This window comes from Crinia signifera, chromosome 4 (genome assembly GCF_055691185.1).
Source record: "Crinia signifera chromosome 4, ASM5569118v1, whole genome shotgun sequence".
Lineage (NCBI taxonomy): Eukaryota > Metazoa > Chordata > Amphibia > Anura > Myobatrachidae > Crinia > Crinia signifera.
The window spans coordinates 110945627-110964171 of record NC_139220.1 but is presented as its reverse complement, the minus strand read 5'-3'; the positions used below and the strand labels follow the sequence as shown (position 1 = coordinate 110964171).

Genomic DNA, 18545 nt, shown 5'->3' with positions numbered 1-18545 from the left:
GCAGCTCCACCCCTGGCACCTATGGTAGTTACGCCCTTGCAGTGCTAGAACATCCTCCGTACTCACCAGACCTAGCACTGACAGTATAGAGCTGTTGGACAGCTGACAGATAATGAGTTATAGTATGGCTTTGACAATCAAAAATAAGAATGCAGGTGCTTGGATGTTGAAGGAGGGTATATAGAAGGGGAACCAAGTTAAAATGTACTTAATATAATGACACATTAAATGATAGCATCGGTCTGCTAGAATTTTTTCTAGACTGTTCCACTGTCCTACCCATGGGCCGCAGTGTCCGCGTTGGGAAAAGTTTGAGTGCTCACGGCATGTATGCATCTGAGAGTCTGGGGGCCACCCAGCATCCCAGAGAGTACTGAACACACCCCAACAGTGATAACACTGTGGGGTGCCACAAGGCTATTCCCTCTTCCCCCATTTTTGGCAAGTGAAATCCACTGTCAGGAATGTTGGGAGGACTGTTTTTCTCCCTTACATTTTGCATCTTATTCACATCCCAGATGCAGTGAAGCAGCACTCAGAGTGAGACACTGGGCTGTGACATTAACCATGCAGGAATTAGTTTTAATTACTGACAAAGTCACAGATGAAGCACCAAAGAACTTGGCGTGAAAATAAGCCACAGCTGCTGCATCTAAGCCTCTGTTACACAGATTCGGACTCAGACATACATATTTTGTGCTATCTCGATCAGATAGGCCTACACAAACAGGCTTGTCTGCCATCTTCAGTCTTGCATTTCCAGCATCCCATATAAAGCATGGAGTTACAAAAATAATTTAAATTAGATCTGACTATCTTCTCCTCCCCTTCTCCCAGTATCTGCTGCCACTGTTATCATTTAGACTGTACTTTATATTACTGGAATTATCTTTATGCACACATAATTTAGCTTTCTGCTTTATACCATTTACTACATCTGACCTTTTGCAACATATTCATCTATTACTACCATTTCTTTCTTTTTAAATTATGTTGTATATCTAAATGCCCTTTGCTGATGCTGCCACCTAGTGTGTCTCTCCTTGTTGCCTATCATGAACTCCACCTCAACTATTCATTTTCTCTGTAATATCCCACTCTATGCTACACTACTGTGAAATGCTTCCTGCTGTATCCTCTGCAGTGCATAGTGCACAGTAGCGGTTCTCAAACTGTGGGTCCTGACCCCAAAGTGGGTCCCGACCACCTCAGCATGTGGTCACGACTAGATGTTGCTGACCATCAGACTAATGTGTTTGTTGAGGGGGGACAGGGGATAACTCATTAAGTAAACACCCTCTGCTTCCCTCTTCTATCCTACTTTCCCCTTTTCCATCCCATCATTACCTACTGCCTCCCTGTCACAAGAGCGGTCCCTTTCCTTCACTGACCACACATGTGGCGGTCATTCTGAGGTAACTTGTTGGGGTCCTGTAATAATATTTATTGTCTGACGGGGTCCCAGAGCAAATAGTTTGAGAACACCTGGTGTACAGGACAGCTAGCTTGCTTGGTACTGTCAAGAGCAGGTTGCACAACATGTACAGTATTTATGCAGTGTGTATCCTTGTTTGTTCACTGTTCATTTTATTTGTGTACGTCTAATCTCTCTGTAGTGCTTATTTACACATGGGGGAAATTGACTAAGATGGGAGTTCTATTTCACATGGGATGTTGCCTGGGGCGTAACTAGAACTTCACAACTGATTGGTTGCCCAGAGCAACATCCCATCTGAATAAGAACTTCCAATTTAGTACATTTCCTCCATTGTATTCAATGTAATGCAAAAAAATGTATGCTTCTTGAAAATACCTTACCTACCGTAGTATTTTTACCAATAGGGCAGATGTATTAATCCTGGTAAAGTGATAAAGTTGTGATAAAGCAGTGATAGAGTAGAAAATGTGATATTCCACCAGCCAATATTCTAACTGGTGGGTAGGTTGGCTCACTGTGAGCCGAATTTGGTCCGGGAACCGATGTTGCAGGTCTGCGCATGTGTATGGGCGAAAATACGCATGTGCAGACACGGTGTGCGAATACCTTTGGCAGGTATTACACTTGCTGGGTGTTCGCACGGCCATGGGAGGGAAGAGGAGTGGGCTGGGGCAGGGGGAACGGCCAGCATTTTATGGGCGTCCCCATGAAAATGCTGGGCGTTCCGCAGGGAACGCAGGCAGGCTGATGCGTGCTCGGGGCAGGTGGCTGATGTCTCATGGTGGCCCAAATAAAAGTCAGATGAGACGCACTTTTATCTGCGAGTGGGCAAAAAATCATTTAATGGTTGTCAACCATTGAATGGTTTTTTGCCCATACGCCTGCATGCAAATGCCTGTGTCAGCGTACACATCCAGTCACATGCCGGGGCGGACATTGGCGTGGCAGTAGGGGGGAGGGTTCGCTTGCCCTGCAGGTAACATTCAGCATTTGGCAATCAGAGAATTTTGCTGCTTACCGAGCCAACCTGAATCACCTCCAATGGACTATATAGTACAATTAACCATGAAATTAACCAACACCGTCAATAGGGCCACAATTTGCTCTCTTCCCAGCCGGATTTCACCCCAGATTTACTGATATTTGAATGCACCCTTACATGTATCGCTTCATTTACTTGCGCCGTTATTTGGATTGACCACTCTGTTTTCAGTTCCTTGAATTTCACTATGGAAAATGTGCTATATAAATTAAGTTGTTATTTTTTATTTGACCCTATACCCTCGCAAATACAATAAATCCATCTTATGTGCTCTTCCCACCTTTAAGTGAAACCTATAATCTCTCCATTGCAATGGTTGCATCATTATTCAAGCAGGCAGTTATTGCTGCTGATCCATACACGCCACCTGAGATTATGGCCCATGCGTAATGCCTCCTGATGCAGCAAATGTTTGTCTAGCATAATAGCTAATAGACTGCGATTTGCTGGTTCCAGTGTCATTTACAATGGAACCAGCAAATCGCACTCTATTACATGTGGGCCTATGTCCCATTTCTTATCTCAGTATCTCTTGGAAATTCTTGAAACTTTGCCTATGTTTGCCTCATAAGCTTCCTTTCCTTGTATAAGCTATTGGATACTCTTCATAGACATTCATTCCTAATACCATGCAGGAGTGCACTAAAGTAAATATTTAAGTTGATCCTCAGTACGTCAGGACTTGGAGGTCTGCTTAACCACAATCCTTACCCTATTTAGTACAGGTCATGGTGTTATGACTAGAAAGCCCTCACCCATTCCTCACAACCTTATATCTCAGATTTACTTTGCCACCTGCCCAATTCCCTCTGCTACTGACTGCCACCTCTCCTCCAAATTGATTGTCTCCTCCCACTCCCTGTTTTTTTAGGTATTATACTTGTATTATCATGTGTAGCAGTGGCTATGTACTGTAGCCTATGTTCTGCAATGTTTCATTCACTTTTTATTGTTTTGCCCTGCTTCTTTTTATATATATTTTTATATACTACACAAGGAACTGTAGAGCCCTTCTAGTGCCATATAAAGGATAATAATAATACCTATCAGTTTTTCTGTGTAGTTTTCCATGTTTCACCTTCTCTCTGTTTCCTCTATCAGCAGAAGTAACACAATTGGTGGCAAAATTTCGCCTAGCTGAAAGATTGGCACTTTTCTCCTTTTTGTATGGTTGAATTTCGATTTGACCTATTCAATTGAAGTGACAATTTTTCGCCTTCATATTGGCAAATCCACTATTTTTGGATGGATTTTTGGATTTTTTTGCCCTTCCCTCTTCAATGAATACTCGTCTTTTATATACTTTCCCAAATGTTTGACGTGTGTTGGCCCATATTACTGAGTGTCTGAGCTATTGTGACCTGGTGTTCTCTTACCATGTTAAGCTCAATCTTTTATAACAAAGTAAATGTTAACTTGCTAAAATAAGCTACCTACCTAAATTCTGTTGGCAACAAGACAATGAACCCTACCCTTCCAGCTCAATGTCTGCAGGGTTATCCTTGACTCAGAACAGTATTTATACACCATACCCATGCTCTTATTTGCTTTGAATGGAACAACTAGATTAATTCTCTCATTACAAAATGTTCTTCTATGGCTGTTCCGAGCTTTCAGTCCTGAAACTAATCTACTCATACACATAGACATTGGCAAAACTCTCTTCACTGATAACAACTGACATTCACAGGACTATCTGGTCGCACCCAATCCTTGGAATTCCTTTCCTTGTACAACAAGACGTTATCCCTACAGCCAAATGTAATAGGGTGTGAGAACTAGAATATGAGAGATTTTGGGAGAGTTTTCCCATTTATTTAAAGTGCCAATTATGTACAATGAAAAACCAGGTTGATTTTACCATGGAATTGACGCCGACGGAGGGGGGGAGGACGGCGTTGAATAGCCTAGTATAACCAGTAGATGAACCGCTTTCCCGGCGATGTTGCGGGAGCGTGAAGCAGTGCTCATCACCGGGCCATACACACTGGGCGGCTTTAAGCTGAAAGCCGCTCAAACCTGCTGTTTTGAGTGACTTTGAGCTCAAAGTCGCCCAGTGTGTTTGTGGATATGTAGGCAATATATAAATACATTCAATAAATAAGATAAATTGCCATGTTCTACACCAGGCATGTCCAAACTATGGCCCTCCAGCTGTTGTGAAACTACACATCCCAGCATTACTTGCAATAGTTTTAGCATTCCCTAATAGCAAAATTGTGGCAAGGCATGATGGGAATTGTAGTTTCACACAGCTGGAGGGCCATAGTTTGGACATGCCTGTTCTACACATTTGTAATATGAGCTAGCAGATTATACTAAAGCAATGTCTAGGTGTCCATGGAAGATGGACTCCATAGCTAATGAAGAGTCTTTAGTGATAGCAGTCAGTGCTGCATCGCAATTATTAGCCAAACGTGGCTACTCTCACTTATTAAAAGAAGGACTTGTCTGTATGGTATTGTATGGGACATTGAGACATTTAAGAAAAGGGGGGTATTCAACTTGGGGTTCTAACTGTTATGTCCCGACAGTCGGAATTTCAGGCTGTGTTCGGTTCTTTAGTCTGTAACTCGACAGCAGGAATGAAATGTTCCAGCAGTTGAGTGTTGTAAAGTCTGTGGATCGGAGAAAATGATTTGAAATTCCACGTCCGTTTCGGACAATATAGGCGCAAGTTCATAGGGAGGTGGGTCTGTAGCAGGCGCGTCCCGTCTGGGATGGTGAGTCCTGGCTGGGATTGAATATTGAACTGCCGATATTTCCCCTGTCGGAAATAGCGGCAGAGATTGAAAATCCCCCAAAGGCACATATGCACTTCAGTTTTCTTCCCAAGTAATTCATATATCCCCATTGACAAAAACATCTTCGCATTACACTACCCTGAATTATTAGCCTATATTTGCCAATGTCATCATTGATATTAATACACTTATATGTACAGCTAATGCACTTTTTCATTTAGCCAAATTCTGCAAAAGATAACTACAAATAACACTACATTTCCATTACCCTCACTAACATTTCAGTACACAATGTTATACGGTATGCCTTGAGTCTTCATTTTGCTAAAAAGGTGGGGATGTCCTTTAAGTATCTGCAGTAAAACTATGTAAACTGATTTAAATACACTCTGTGCCTGATTCTGGTTCACTCGCAAAAGCAAATTCACTCTCTAATGGACAAAACCATGTGCACTGTCAGGGCGGCAGATGTAACATGTGCAGAGAAAGTTACATTTGGGTGTTATTTTTTTTCTGTGCAGAGTAAATACTGGCTGCTTTATTTTTACAATGCAATATAGATATCGGTTTGATGTACGAACCCCACCCAAATGTAACTCTCTCTGCACATGTTACTTCTGCCACACCTGCAGTGCATATGGTTTTGTCCATTAGAGAGAGAATTAGCTTTTGCAAGTGAACCAGAATCAGTCCCTCTGTCCTAAGCTGGCCTATTCTAACATCGGCCTATGAAATAAGGTGTTACGGTGCCCATACACGGTGCAATAATTCACTTTGGTCTAGATTGCACCACACGCAAATCGCATGCGTTGCAATGCAAGTTGAAAATGTATGTGCAGCACATACTTTTTGATCTGTGCGATGGGATGTGTGCATCGCACCCGCAAATAGCACTGTGTAGGGGCACCTTTACATATCATCACCAGTACTTTTGGCCCAGGTCAGTGCCAGGAACGCTGTTCCTTATTTTTTTGGTAAAAAAAGTGCTGATCGTCACCACTATTAAACCAGTATATGATCATCACCCCTCCACAGGGTCTTGTGATGAACAATGTTGAGACATTTATAATGTTGATCAACCTAGCTATGTTTGGTCAGAATTGTGTGCCAAGAGATTGCCTGTTACAGATATTTTCAGCGTCATAAAGCTGGAGCTGAATTTTTAAAGTTCCAATGTGGGATATAAGGATTCTGAAATAATCTCCTGGAATGCTTTTGCAGTGGAAGATATTGTCAGTGGCATGTTCTGAAATATCAATGCACATCATACAAAGTGTATTTAAAACTACTCATCAAACAATAAGCAAACTGTTTGCAAAATATATATTATTTCATTCCTTTAACTGCAATACTTGGTCATAACTCTATATTATAAATTAATTAGAATAAATTTGCACCATATACGATGTTTGTGTAGACTAAACATATATCAAGCTGATAATAATCAGCTTTATAATATACAAGCTTTTGGCAACATTAATACTGAATAATAGAATACAGTATAAACTGAATATACACCATAATTATGTATTATGTGCTCTGTACACTTTAAGTTCCAATATACACAAAATTGTCTAGAATTCAATAAACAATATTATATATTCTGAAATCATATATTTGTTGCTATATATTGTAAATGCTATTGCTGAATAAAACTTGGGGGTTATTTGTAGAACAAGGTGCAATCATCAATCTATTACAAGTTAACTAAGAGCAACTATCTGTTAGGTTGCTATTGGTTACTGCAGATGCTTTTGCAATTTGTAAGTACAGTAAACTACCTGCTTTTATCATTGCAGCCTTTCTGTGTTGCAGAGACATATATATATATACATATATATATATATATATATATATATATATACATATATAGGGCTGCAAAATATTAGAATTTTTGAAATATTACTGATGTATAACAGTAACATCAAGGACTAGAAACCAAAATCTTAAAGTTATAAAAAAAACTAAACGTTATAATACAAATGAATAAAATCACTTATATGGTGCTATACTGTATGTCTTGTGTGGTATAATACAGTGTCATTGCTACTGATGGATGAACAAGTAACATCCTTATTACTAGTACCAGTTAACATAACTGTGATTGACAGTCAGAATACCATATAATAGGATGTAGTTCCATCATATGTCAGTTACTGTAACCTTCTACAAAACATGACTATACAGTACCGTATGTGCAAGTACTTATGTGTCTTCATCATGTCCAGTGAGTTAAAAACTAGAGGGATCACTGGTGAAGTAGTCCTAAAAATATAAGACGTCATGTAGCCCCAGTCTGTCTAAGTTAATACATCTTTAAGCTGTGTGATATGATGGCTGAAGATGCTGTCAGACCTCGCTTGTTTATTCAAACAGTATATTGCAGTTAATCCAGAGTTGATAAAGGACATTGTTCACAATAATGGTATGAATTATTTTATTAGCTGCATGCATAAAATGGTTGTGTTATATATATATATATATATATATATATATATATATATATATATATATACATATAAATAGTATATACACATCAGCAGCAATAGATTAATTGAAATGCATTTGTTAAATGTGGCAAATAAACCACAGATACTCACCTGTGTTCTTGGTTGGTTCTGGCATTTTATCAATAACTCTTTATCCCCAAAGAGTATTGCACTTTCCACAAAAACAAAACCAGTTCAGCAGCAGCCAGGTAGACGCACAACAGAGATGAAGATCAGTTAGAGAACAGAGGGGGAGAGGAATTCCTCCACTTTATATACAGCATTGACATATCAATCAGATAGCACCTCCTCCTTTTACTATGCAAATATCTGGAAATTGACAGTTATGGGAACTCTCCCATCTGTTGTCTGAATGGTCTGCTCTCTCGGCTTTTGGAAAGAATCTTTGTTACATCTCATGTGGTGGATGAGAACATCTCTGAGCTTCTATATTCAGCTGCTCACACATACACATAGGAATCAGTGATGGTGTTAAAGGGCACAGAGCATCCTTCACTATAAAAGCTCTCTTGGACTATACCTGCTGTAGCATTTGACAATCTGTGCTGTGGTGGACTTTTGTATCAAATAGAAGTGGAACTACCATTGGTGCAGCAGGTGCAGTGCAAGGGGCCCCTGAGGACTAAGTGGCCCACTGCTGCCCCTGTCACCCTCTACCTGGCACGCACTGTTTTTCCCTGACACACTCTGCCTCCCCCTGCCTTTCCCCATCACCCTTTGCCTCCCCCGTCATCCACTGCAGTGTTGCATATTGTCAACTTGGGTTGGGGTGGAGGAGGGGGAAACACTTGTTTTGCACCTGGGCACTGGTATCTGCCATCAAGTGATTAACCCCTTCCTGACGCAGCATGTTTTTGCCTTCCTGACAGAGCCCTTTTTTTCAAATCTGACATGTATCACTTAAGTGGGGATAACTTTTTTTTGCTTTTACTTATCCCAGTGATTTTGAGATTGTTTTCTCGTGACACATTGTACTTCAAGTTAGTGGTAAATTTGGGTCGATACAGTCTGTGTTTTTTTGTGAAAAATACCAAAATGTCGTAAAAAAATGGAAAATTTAGCAATTTTCAAAATGTTAAATTTTCTGCTTGTGAGACAAATAATCATACCACTCAAAATAGTTAATAACTAACATAGACCATATGTCTACTTTATGTTTCCATCATTATTTCAGCCTCCTTTTAATTTTTTTGGACACTAGGAGGCTTAAAATATGAATAGCAAATTCTCAAATTTTCAAGAAAATTTCAAACACTGATTTTTTTAGGGACCAGTTCAGTTCTGATGTGACTTTGAGGGACTTGTATGTGAGACACCCTCATAAATGATGCCATTTCAAAAACTGCACCCCTCACAGTATTCAAAACAGCATTTTGGAAGTTTGTTAACCCTTTAGGTGTTTCACAGGAATTAAAACAAAGTGTAGGTGAAATTTCAAAATTTCATTTTTTTTTGCAGATTTGCAATTTTAATACATTTTTCTAAGGAACACAGTAGATTTTACTAGAGAAATGTGACTAAAAATTGATTCCCCCAATTCTTTTGTTTTCATAAATATCCTATATGTGGCCCTAGTGTGCACGTTGACCAAACCACAGGCTTCATAATAGAAGGAGCACCTACTTGATTTTGGAGCCTCCTTTTTATGAGATTATTTTTTAGGCACCATGTAGGTTTCTAGGCACCATAAGATGCTAAAAGTTAGGAACCCCCCCACAAGTGACTCCATTTTGCAAACTACACCCCTCAGGGAATTCATCTAGGGGTATAGTGTACATTTCAAACCCCCAGGGGATTCACCAATTGTGGTACAACTGGGCAGTGAAAATGAAAAATTACATTTTTTACACAAAAATGCAGTTCTGGCTCCAAATTTTTCATTTTCACAAGGAATGAAGGAGACAAAGCACCCCAAAATCTGTGCCCCAATTTCTCCCGAGTACGGGAATGCCTCACATGTGACCAAAAAATACCATTTGGGTGCATGGCAGGACTCAGAAGGGAAGGAGTGATATTTGGATTTTGCAGCACAGATTCTGGTGGAATGAATGGTGGGTGCTATGTCGCATTAGCAAGACCCCCGAAGCACCAATACAATGGAACCCCCCCAAAAGTGACCCCATTTTGCAAACTACACCCCTCAGGGAATTCATCTAGGGGTATAGTGTACATTTCAAACCCCCAGGGGTTACACCAATTGTGGTACAACTGGGCAGTGAAAATGAAAAATTAATTTTTTTACACAAAAATGCAGTTCTGGCTCCAAATTTTTCATTTTCACAAGGAATGAAGGAGACAAAGCACCCCAAAATCTGTGCCCCAATTTCTCCCGAGTACGGCAATGCCTCACATGTGACCAAAAAATACCATTTGGGTGCATGGCAGGACTCAGAAGGGAAGGAGTGATTTTTGGATTTTGCAGCTCAGATTCTGGTGGAATGTTGGTGGGTGCTATGTCGCATTAGCAAGACCCCCGAAGCACCAATACAGTGGAACCCCCCACAAGTGACCCCATTTTGCAAACTACACCCCTCAGGGAATTCATCTAGGGGTATAGTGTACATTTCAAACCCCCAGGGGTTTCACCAATTTTGATACAACTGGGCTGTGCAAATGAAAAATTACATTTTTTACACAAAAATGCAGTTCTGGCTCCAAATTTGTCATTTTCACAAGGAATGAAGGAGACAAAGCACCCCAAAATCTGTGCCCCAATTTCTCCCGAGTACGGCAATGCCTCACATGTGACCAAAAAATACCATTTGGGTGCATGGCAGGACTCAGAAGGGAAGGAGTGATTTTTGGATTTTGCAGCTCAGATTCTGGTGGAATGTTGGTGGGTGCTATGTCGCATTAGCAAGACCCCCGAAGCACCAATACAGTGGAACCCCCCCACAAGTGACCCCATTTTGCAAACTAAACCCCTCAGGGAATTCATCTAGGGGTATAGTGTACATTTCAAACCCCCAGGGGTTACACCAATTGTGGTACAACTGGGCAGTGAAAATTAAAAATTAATTTTTTTACACAAAAATGCAGTTCTGGCTCCAAATTTTTCATTTTCACAAGGAATGAAGGAGACAAAGCACCCCAAAATCTGTGCCCCAATTTCTCCCAAGTACGGCAATGCCTCACATGTGACCAAAAAATACCATTTGGGTGCATGGCAGGACTCAGAAGGGAAGGAGTGATTTTTGGATTTTGCAGCTCAGATTCTGGTGGAATGTTGGTGGGTGCTATGTCGCATTAGCAAGACCCCCGAAGCACCAATACAGTGGAACCCCCCCACAAGTGACCCCATTTTGCAAACTACACCCCTCAGGGAATTCATCTAGGGGTATAGTGTACATTTCAAACCCCCAGGGGTTTCACCAATTTTGATACAACTGGGCTGTGCAAATGAAAAATTACATTTTTTACACAAAAATGCAGTTCTGGCTCAAAATTTGTCATTTTCACAAGGAATGAAGGAGACAAAGCACCCCAAAATCTGTGCCCCAATTTCTCCCGAGTACGGCAATGCCTCACATGTGACCAAAAAATACCATTTGGGTGCATGGCAGGACTCAGAAGGGAAGGAGTGATTTTTGGATTTTGCAGCTCAGATTCTGGTGGAATGTTGGTGGGTGCTATGTCGCATTAGCAAGACCCCCGAAGCACCAATACAGTGGAACCCCCCCACAAGTGACCCCATTTTGCAAACTAAACCCCTCAGGGAATTCATCTAGGGGTATAGTGTACATTTCAAACCCCCAGGGGTTACACCAATTGTGGTACAACTGGGCAGTGAAAATTAAAAATTAATTTTTTTACACAAAAATGCAGTTCTGGCTCCAAATTTTTCATTTTCACAAGGAATGAAGGAGACAAAGCACCCCAAAATCTGTGCCCCAATTTCTCCCGAGTACGGCAATGCCTCACATGTGACCAAAAAATACCATTTGGGTGCATGGCAGGACTCAGAAGGGAAGGAGTGATTTTTGGATTTTGCAGCTCAGATTCTGGTGGAATGTTGGTGGGTGCTATGTCGCATTAGCAAGACCCCCGAAGCACCAATACAGTGGAACCCCCCCACAAGTGACCCCATTTTGCAAACTACACCCCTCAGGGAATTCATCTAGGGGTATAGTGTACATTTCAAACCCCCAGGGGTTTCACCAATTTTGATACAACTGGGCTGTGCAAATGAAAAATTACATTTTTTACACAAAAATGCAGTTCTGGCTCAAAATTTTTCATTTTCACAAGGAATGAAGGAGACAAAGCACCCCAAAATCTGTGCCCCAATTTCTCCCGAGTACGGCAATGCCTCACATGTGACCAAAAAATACCATTTGGGTGCATGGCTGGACTCAGAAGGGAAGGAGTGATTTTTGGATTTTGCAGCTCAGATTCTGGTGGAATGTTGGTGGGTGCTATGTCGCATTAGCAAGACCCCCGAAGCACCAATACAGTGGAACCCCCCCACAAGTGACCCCATTTTGCAAACTACACCCCTCAGGGAATTCATCTAGGGGTATAGTGTACATTTCAAACCCCCAGGGGTTTCACCAATTTTGATACAACTGGGCTGTGCAAATGAAAAATTACATTTTTTACACAAAAATGCAGTTCTGGCTCCAAATTTGTCATTTTCACAAGGAATGAAGGAGACAAAGCACCCCAAAATCTGTGCCCCAATTTCTCCCGAGTACGACAATGCCTCATGTGTGACCAAAAAATGGCAGGACTCAGAAGGGAAGGAGTGATATTTGGATTTTGCAGCACAGATTCTGGTGGAATGTTGGTGGGTGCTATGTCGCATTAGCAAGACCCCCGAAGCACCAATACAGTGAAACCCCCCCACAAGTGACCCCATTTTGCAAACTACACCCCTCAGGGAATTCATCTAGGGGTATAGTGTACATTTCAAGCCCCCAGGGGTTTCACCAATTTTGATACAACTGGGCTGTGCAAATGAAAAATTTAATTTTTTACACAAAAATGCAGTTCTGGCTCCAAATTTTTCATTTTCACAAGGAATGAAGGAGACAAAGCACCCCAAAATCTGTGCCCCAATTTCTCCCGAGTACGGCAATGCCTCACATGTGACCAAAAAATACCAGTTGGGTGCATGGCAGGACTCAGAAGGGAAGGAGTGATTTTTGGATTTTGCAGCTCAGATTCTGGTGGAATGAATGGTGGGTGCTATGTGGCATTAGCAAGACCCCCGAAGCACGGTGAAATGATGAACCTAATAATCCATAGATGTGTGGTATATTTTAAAACACTCCTTTATACATAGGCCGGGTTTGTCGGGGCAAGTTTCACAGTGGAAAATAGTATCCTTTCTTATTCCCTTTTTATAGCAAACTTTGCACCTTTTTTGTGTCCTGCCCTTTCTTGCAGTGGAGGGGATTTCGTTAGGAAAATGCTGCCCTGGTACAATACGGGGGCCAGTTCTAGAAGTACTGGGGCCCTCTGCCTGCTGGTTCCCAAATATTAGGCCCTTTATGACTTCCTCTTGAAAGTGCATAAATGTCCCCCTCTGGCTGGTAGAACGGAATAGCACGTAAGCGTTATACAGTGCCATCTGGATGATATACACGGCCAGCTTCTTGTACCAGATTTTTGTTTTCCGCAGGGGACTGTACGGCTTCAGTACCTGATCTGAAAGATCCACTCCGCCCATGTACTTATTGTAATCTAGGATACAATTAGGTTTTGAGGTGTGGGTACTGGTACCTCGTACAGGGATGGAGGTGGTACTGTCTCCATGAATTGTTGTCAGTATAAGGACATCCCTCTTATCCTTATATTTGACCAACAACATATTTTCGGTGGATTGTGCCCTGCTTTCACCCCTTCTCAGTACTTGGGCAATGTGCGTTTTTGGGAGGCCTCTTTGGTTCTTGCGCACAGTACCGCAAGCTGCTGTACCTTTTGAACCAAGGGCCTTAAACAGGGGGATGCTAGTGTAAAAGTTATCCACATAGAGGTGATAACCTATATTCAGGAAGGGGTGCACTAAATCCTAGACAATTTTTCCACTAACACCTACGAGGGAGGGGGGGCATTCTGGCGGTTCAATTCTTGAATCCTTCCCTTCATATACCCTAAACCTGTGGGTGTACCCTGAGGTGCTTTCACACAGTTTATACATTTTTATGCCATACCTTGCCCTCTTACTGGGAAGGTACTGGCGGAATTTAACCCTTCCTTTAAAATGTATAAGGGACTCGTCGATACAAATAAATTTTTCAGGGATGTACATCTCTGCAAATTTGGCACTGAAATGATCAATGACCGGCCTGACTTTGAATAGCCGGTCAAAGGTGGGATCATCTCTGGGTGGGCACTGTGCATTATCGGTGTAATGTAAAAATTTAAGGATTGTCTCAAAACGAGTCCGAGTCATGGCCATACGGTAAAATGGGGTGCTGTACAGAACATCTGTACTCCAATATTGCCTAATTTCTGGCTTTTTTACTATGCCCATATGTAACACCAGACCCCAAAACATCATCATCTCTACTGCATCTACAGGGGTCCACCTAGCAAATGATGACGTGGGGTTTTGAGCAATAAACTGCTGGGCATATAAATTACTTTGGTCCACCATTAAATTTATAAAATCATCAGAGAAAAATAATTTGAAAAAGTCAATTTCTCTGAGACCTGTTGAATCAAATTGGATTCCTGGGATGGCCAAAAACTCAGGAACCTGGGGCTCAAAATTGTCTGGTGGTGGGGTCCATACGGGATCAATCATTTGGGGGGGGGGGTCTCAGCTGCTCTACGGGGGCGTCTTTGAGGGGGTCCCTCATCACTAGAGGAGGAAGAGGAGCTTAAGACGAATCCTTCAAATTCCCCGCTTGCATCACTGGCTGTGTCAGAGTCAGAGGCAAGCATGGCATATGCCTCCTCCGCTGAATACATTCTTCTGGATGACTGGGATGACATTTGGGATGACATTTGGGATGCCATTTTTATTTTTGTGTTTCTGTAAGTGTAATGTTTCAACACGTGTATAGTGTAGGGGGGTACAAACTTTATTTCAACACGGGGGGTATGTAGTGTGTAGTGTGTATGTAGTGCAGAAAAAAAATACTTTATACAGGAATTTGATCCCAATAAAAAAAAAAAAAAAAATTGAAGGGGTTAAAAAAAAAAAAAAGGTCCTGCGCCAAAAATTGAGCACAGATGTTGGTCAGTAACGTCCGTCACTGAACAGCGCTCAAAGGCAACAGGACACCCACAAAAGCAACGTGGGTGTAAAAACAATTAAAAAAAATAAATAAACCACAGCACTCTCCAAAAAAAAAACAATTTAAAAAAACTGCAGAAAAAAAATTATATCAACCCTGTGCCAAAAATGCTGTTCAGTGATGTACGTCACTGATCAGCGGCCACAGGACACCCACAAAAGCAACGTGGGTGTAAAAACAAAACCTTACTGCACTCTCCAAAAAAAACAAAAAAAACTGCAGATCAGTGATGCAGTGATATAAAAAAAAAAACCCTGGACCCCCAAAAAGTTGCTGATCAGTTAATTAATTTAAACTGATCAGCACAAAAGGGGGGGCAGCAGGGGGGGGCAGCAGTCAGTTGCACAGGCAGCACAACCTTTGGTGCAACTGACAGGTATATATATATAAAAAAAAAAAAAAAAAAAAAGTTGCTGATCAGCACAGATATACTGATCAGCACAAAAGGGGTGCAGCAGACACAAAATATAGCACTCTCTATCACTCTCTGTCACTCTCTGTCACTCTCTGTCACTCTCTGTCACTATCTGTCACTATCTCTCACGATCTGTGACTCTATGACACTGCAGCAGCAGCACACAGGAAGTCACAAGATCCAGGAAGCATCCAGCTGCTGGCAGCACGCTACCAGCGGTGATCAGGTAAGTATCAGGCAAGGATCAGGTATGTATATCACGACAGATTGGTCGGTGACCGCTCTGCACACAATTCCAGACCGGAATGGCGTCTGCAGCGCAGTCACCGTTAGTTTAAATGACGCGCCTTGGCTGTGATTGGTCCGTTGGTCCGACGGACCAATCACAGCCTTGGGGGCAGGTGGGGTGAGGTGTGGTCATCACCGGTGACCCCCTCATGCCCCCTCACACCCGACGGTGATTGACACCTGTGTTACCGAGCGTCTGATTCGCCGGTAACACAGGAAAACGCTGCGACTGGCTGTTCACATTGAACAGCCATTCACAGCGATCGCCGACGGGGGGGAGGCATCGCCGCGCCCCCTGGGCATGCAGGGACATGTCTGCTGTCAGGGACAGCAGACATGTTTAAACTGTCACCGCGTCTATAGACGCGGGGACAGTTTAAAGTCATGACGTATATATACGTCATGTGTCGGGAAGTACATCCCGGCCATGACGTATATATACGTCAAATGTCGGGAAGGGGTTAAAGTCTATAAAATTCATGATGAATACTATATGCAATCCTCACCATAACTATGGGCCTGATTTCGACCTGTAAGCAAGGCTGCAATTTTTGCAGATGGACAAATCCCATCCTGCACTGCAGGTGGGGCAGATGTAACATGTGCAGAGAGTTTTAGATTTGGGTGAGATAAATGTTCCCTTTAATTTTACGAAGGCTGTGTGCGGCAAAAGATTTTGGGTGTGCAACTTTGGAAGGAAATTTAAATGTTTGTGCGTCACTGGAAAATGACGTTCAGTATTTGTGTTAACTTTACTTCAAAATGATATTAAACATTTAAACATTTAAAACACAGCACACAATGTAGTTAATGGGTGAAACACACATTAATTGAGTCCACAACAGCAAAAAGGGACCACTGCTGCTTTATGCGCTCTGTTGTAATGTCTGTGCGCACGCTCGTCGAGTTGTGTGCGCGCGCACACACGCGTACAGCTTAGAGGGAACACTGGGTGAGATGTGTCCAAATTGAAATTGGTACTTGTTTCCTAGCACGGCCACAATCGCGGGCATTTTCCCATTGAAATGCATTGTAAAAAGTCAATATCGCGTCGGTCGCGTCGTATGCGGCTAAAAAAGGCTTAAATGGTCCAGACGCAATGCCCCCGATTTCCCCATAGGGAACAATGTTAAATGCCTCAATTTACCCGCGATGCCCCCGATTTCCCATAGGAATCAATGTTAAATGGCTCAATTTACCCAAATCATCATAGGGAACAATGGTAAATGGGCCAGAAAACCCCAAAAACACCCCTGAACCGTGAAATGTCCCCCCAAAAGTAGTTGACGCCACCCCACGATCAACACGAACCCGAAGCGCGGCGAGCGCAGCGAGCCCGCGAGGGGTGGCGGTACGTGTCCTCCGACCTTTTCATACCCCCACTATTCACGTCGGCGTGGAGTTGAGAATAGAATAGTGTGGCGAGCGCAGCGAGCCACCGAGCCCGAAGCGTGGCGAGCGCAGCGAGCCCCGCGAGGGGACGCGGATACCTTCACAGGTAAACGCGTCCCTTCGCTGGCTTCACAGGTATCCGTGTCCCCTCGCAGGGCTCGCTGCGCTCACCACGCTTCGGGCTCGGTGGCTCGCTGCGCTTGCCACACTATTCTATTCTCAACTCCACGCCGACGTGGATAGTGGGGGTATGAAAAGGTCGGAGGACGCGTACCGCCGCCCCTCGCGGGCTCGCTGTGCTCGCCACGCTTCGGGTTCGCGTTGATCGTGGGGTGGCGTAAACTACTTTTGGGGGGACATTTCACTGTTCAGCTGTGTTTTTTGGGTTTTCTGGCCCATTTACCATTGTTCCCTATGATGATTTGGGTAAATTGAGCCATTTAACATTGATTCCTATGGGAAATCGGGGGCATCGCGGGTAAATTGAGGCATTTAACATTGTTCCCTATGGGGAAATCGCGGGCATCGCGTCGGTACCATCGCACCCGATTTTTTAGTGCATGCGATGGCCGCGATGCCCCCGATTTTTCCTCACGATGCCCACGATCATGATCGTTGTGGCCGTGCTAGGAAACAAGTACCAAGAAATCTAAATAAAGAATAAAGCTGTCAGTATTTTCCCTGCACAGAAACAATATAACACACCCAAATCTAACTCTCTCTATACATGTTACATCAGATCCACGTGCAGTGCAGCATGGTTTTGCCCATCTGCAAAATGTGCAGCCTTGCTAACAGGTCTGAATCAGGCCATATATGTGACCTATAGAAAATGTTTTTAATATTACTATGCCTGAAGTCAAAGTTATCTTAAGGGTTGATATTCCCATTCTATTGAAAAAATCCCCACCTGAGGGACCCCAAATAGGTGCATCGTGAAACACCAAGTAAAAGAACATTAAGTATCCCCCACGTAACCATTTTATAAATAAAACATTCAACCTTACACCAACTGTTCCACTCTAAATTCTTATAACACACTAAAACACCAAAAACAAGAATTCACACAGCACAGAAGGCAGCGCTGTAGCCCACCCAATTTGTATAAAGATAGTTCACAACATTGCCTGCTTTATTGTGCACCTTAAAAAGAGCTTGAACAGCATCTTGAAACCCCAGTCTGCTTTAAATACCTATTATCTTGTTGCTGTGCTCAGTCTTAAGCCCCCCATACACGGTCCGTTTAACGGATCCATTCTGTGCTGAAACAGCACACATCGTATCGGGTCGCATCCCTTGTGCATTCAGTGTGCATGCACTGCGATCCGATACGATGTTTACCTAGTACAAAAAGTATGTGCAACACATACTTTTTGTACCGTACTATATGTGATGCGTGGGAGCGCGCATCGCATAGTACAAAATGGAGCCGGCGAAAACGGAGCGTCCATGGGCTCCTATACAATGGT

The 18545-nt window shown here is 42.7% G+C and overlaps 1 protein-coding gene across 7 annotated transcripts in view; it reads right to left on the bottom strand.

Moving 5' to 3' along the window:
• The window catches only part of MYBPC1 (myosin binding protein C1), a 123986-nt gene extending 115941 nt beyond the window's left edge, over positions 1 to 8045 (bottom strand). For 3 of the 7 annotated variants that reach the window (XM_083182221.1, XM_083182224.1, XM_083182223.1), the window contains exon 1: positions 7825 to 8045. In XM_083182221.1, the coding sequence (XP_083038347.1) occupies positions 7825 to 7849 (25 nt within the window). In that variant the 5' untranslated portion in view covers positions 7850 to 8045. The remainder of the gene's footprint in view (positions 1 to 7824) is intronic. The other 4 variants (XM_083182222.1, XM_083182225.1, XM_083182226.1 and 1 more) reach the window with 2 other exon arrangements.
• Positions 8046 to 18545: the final 10500 nt, after the last annotated feature.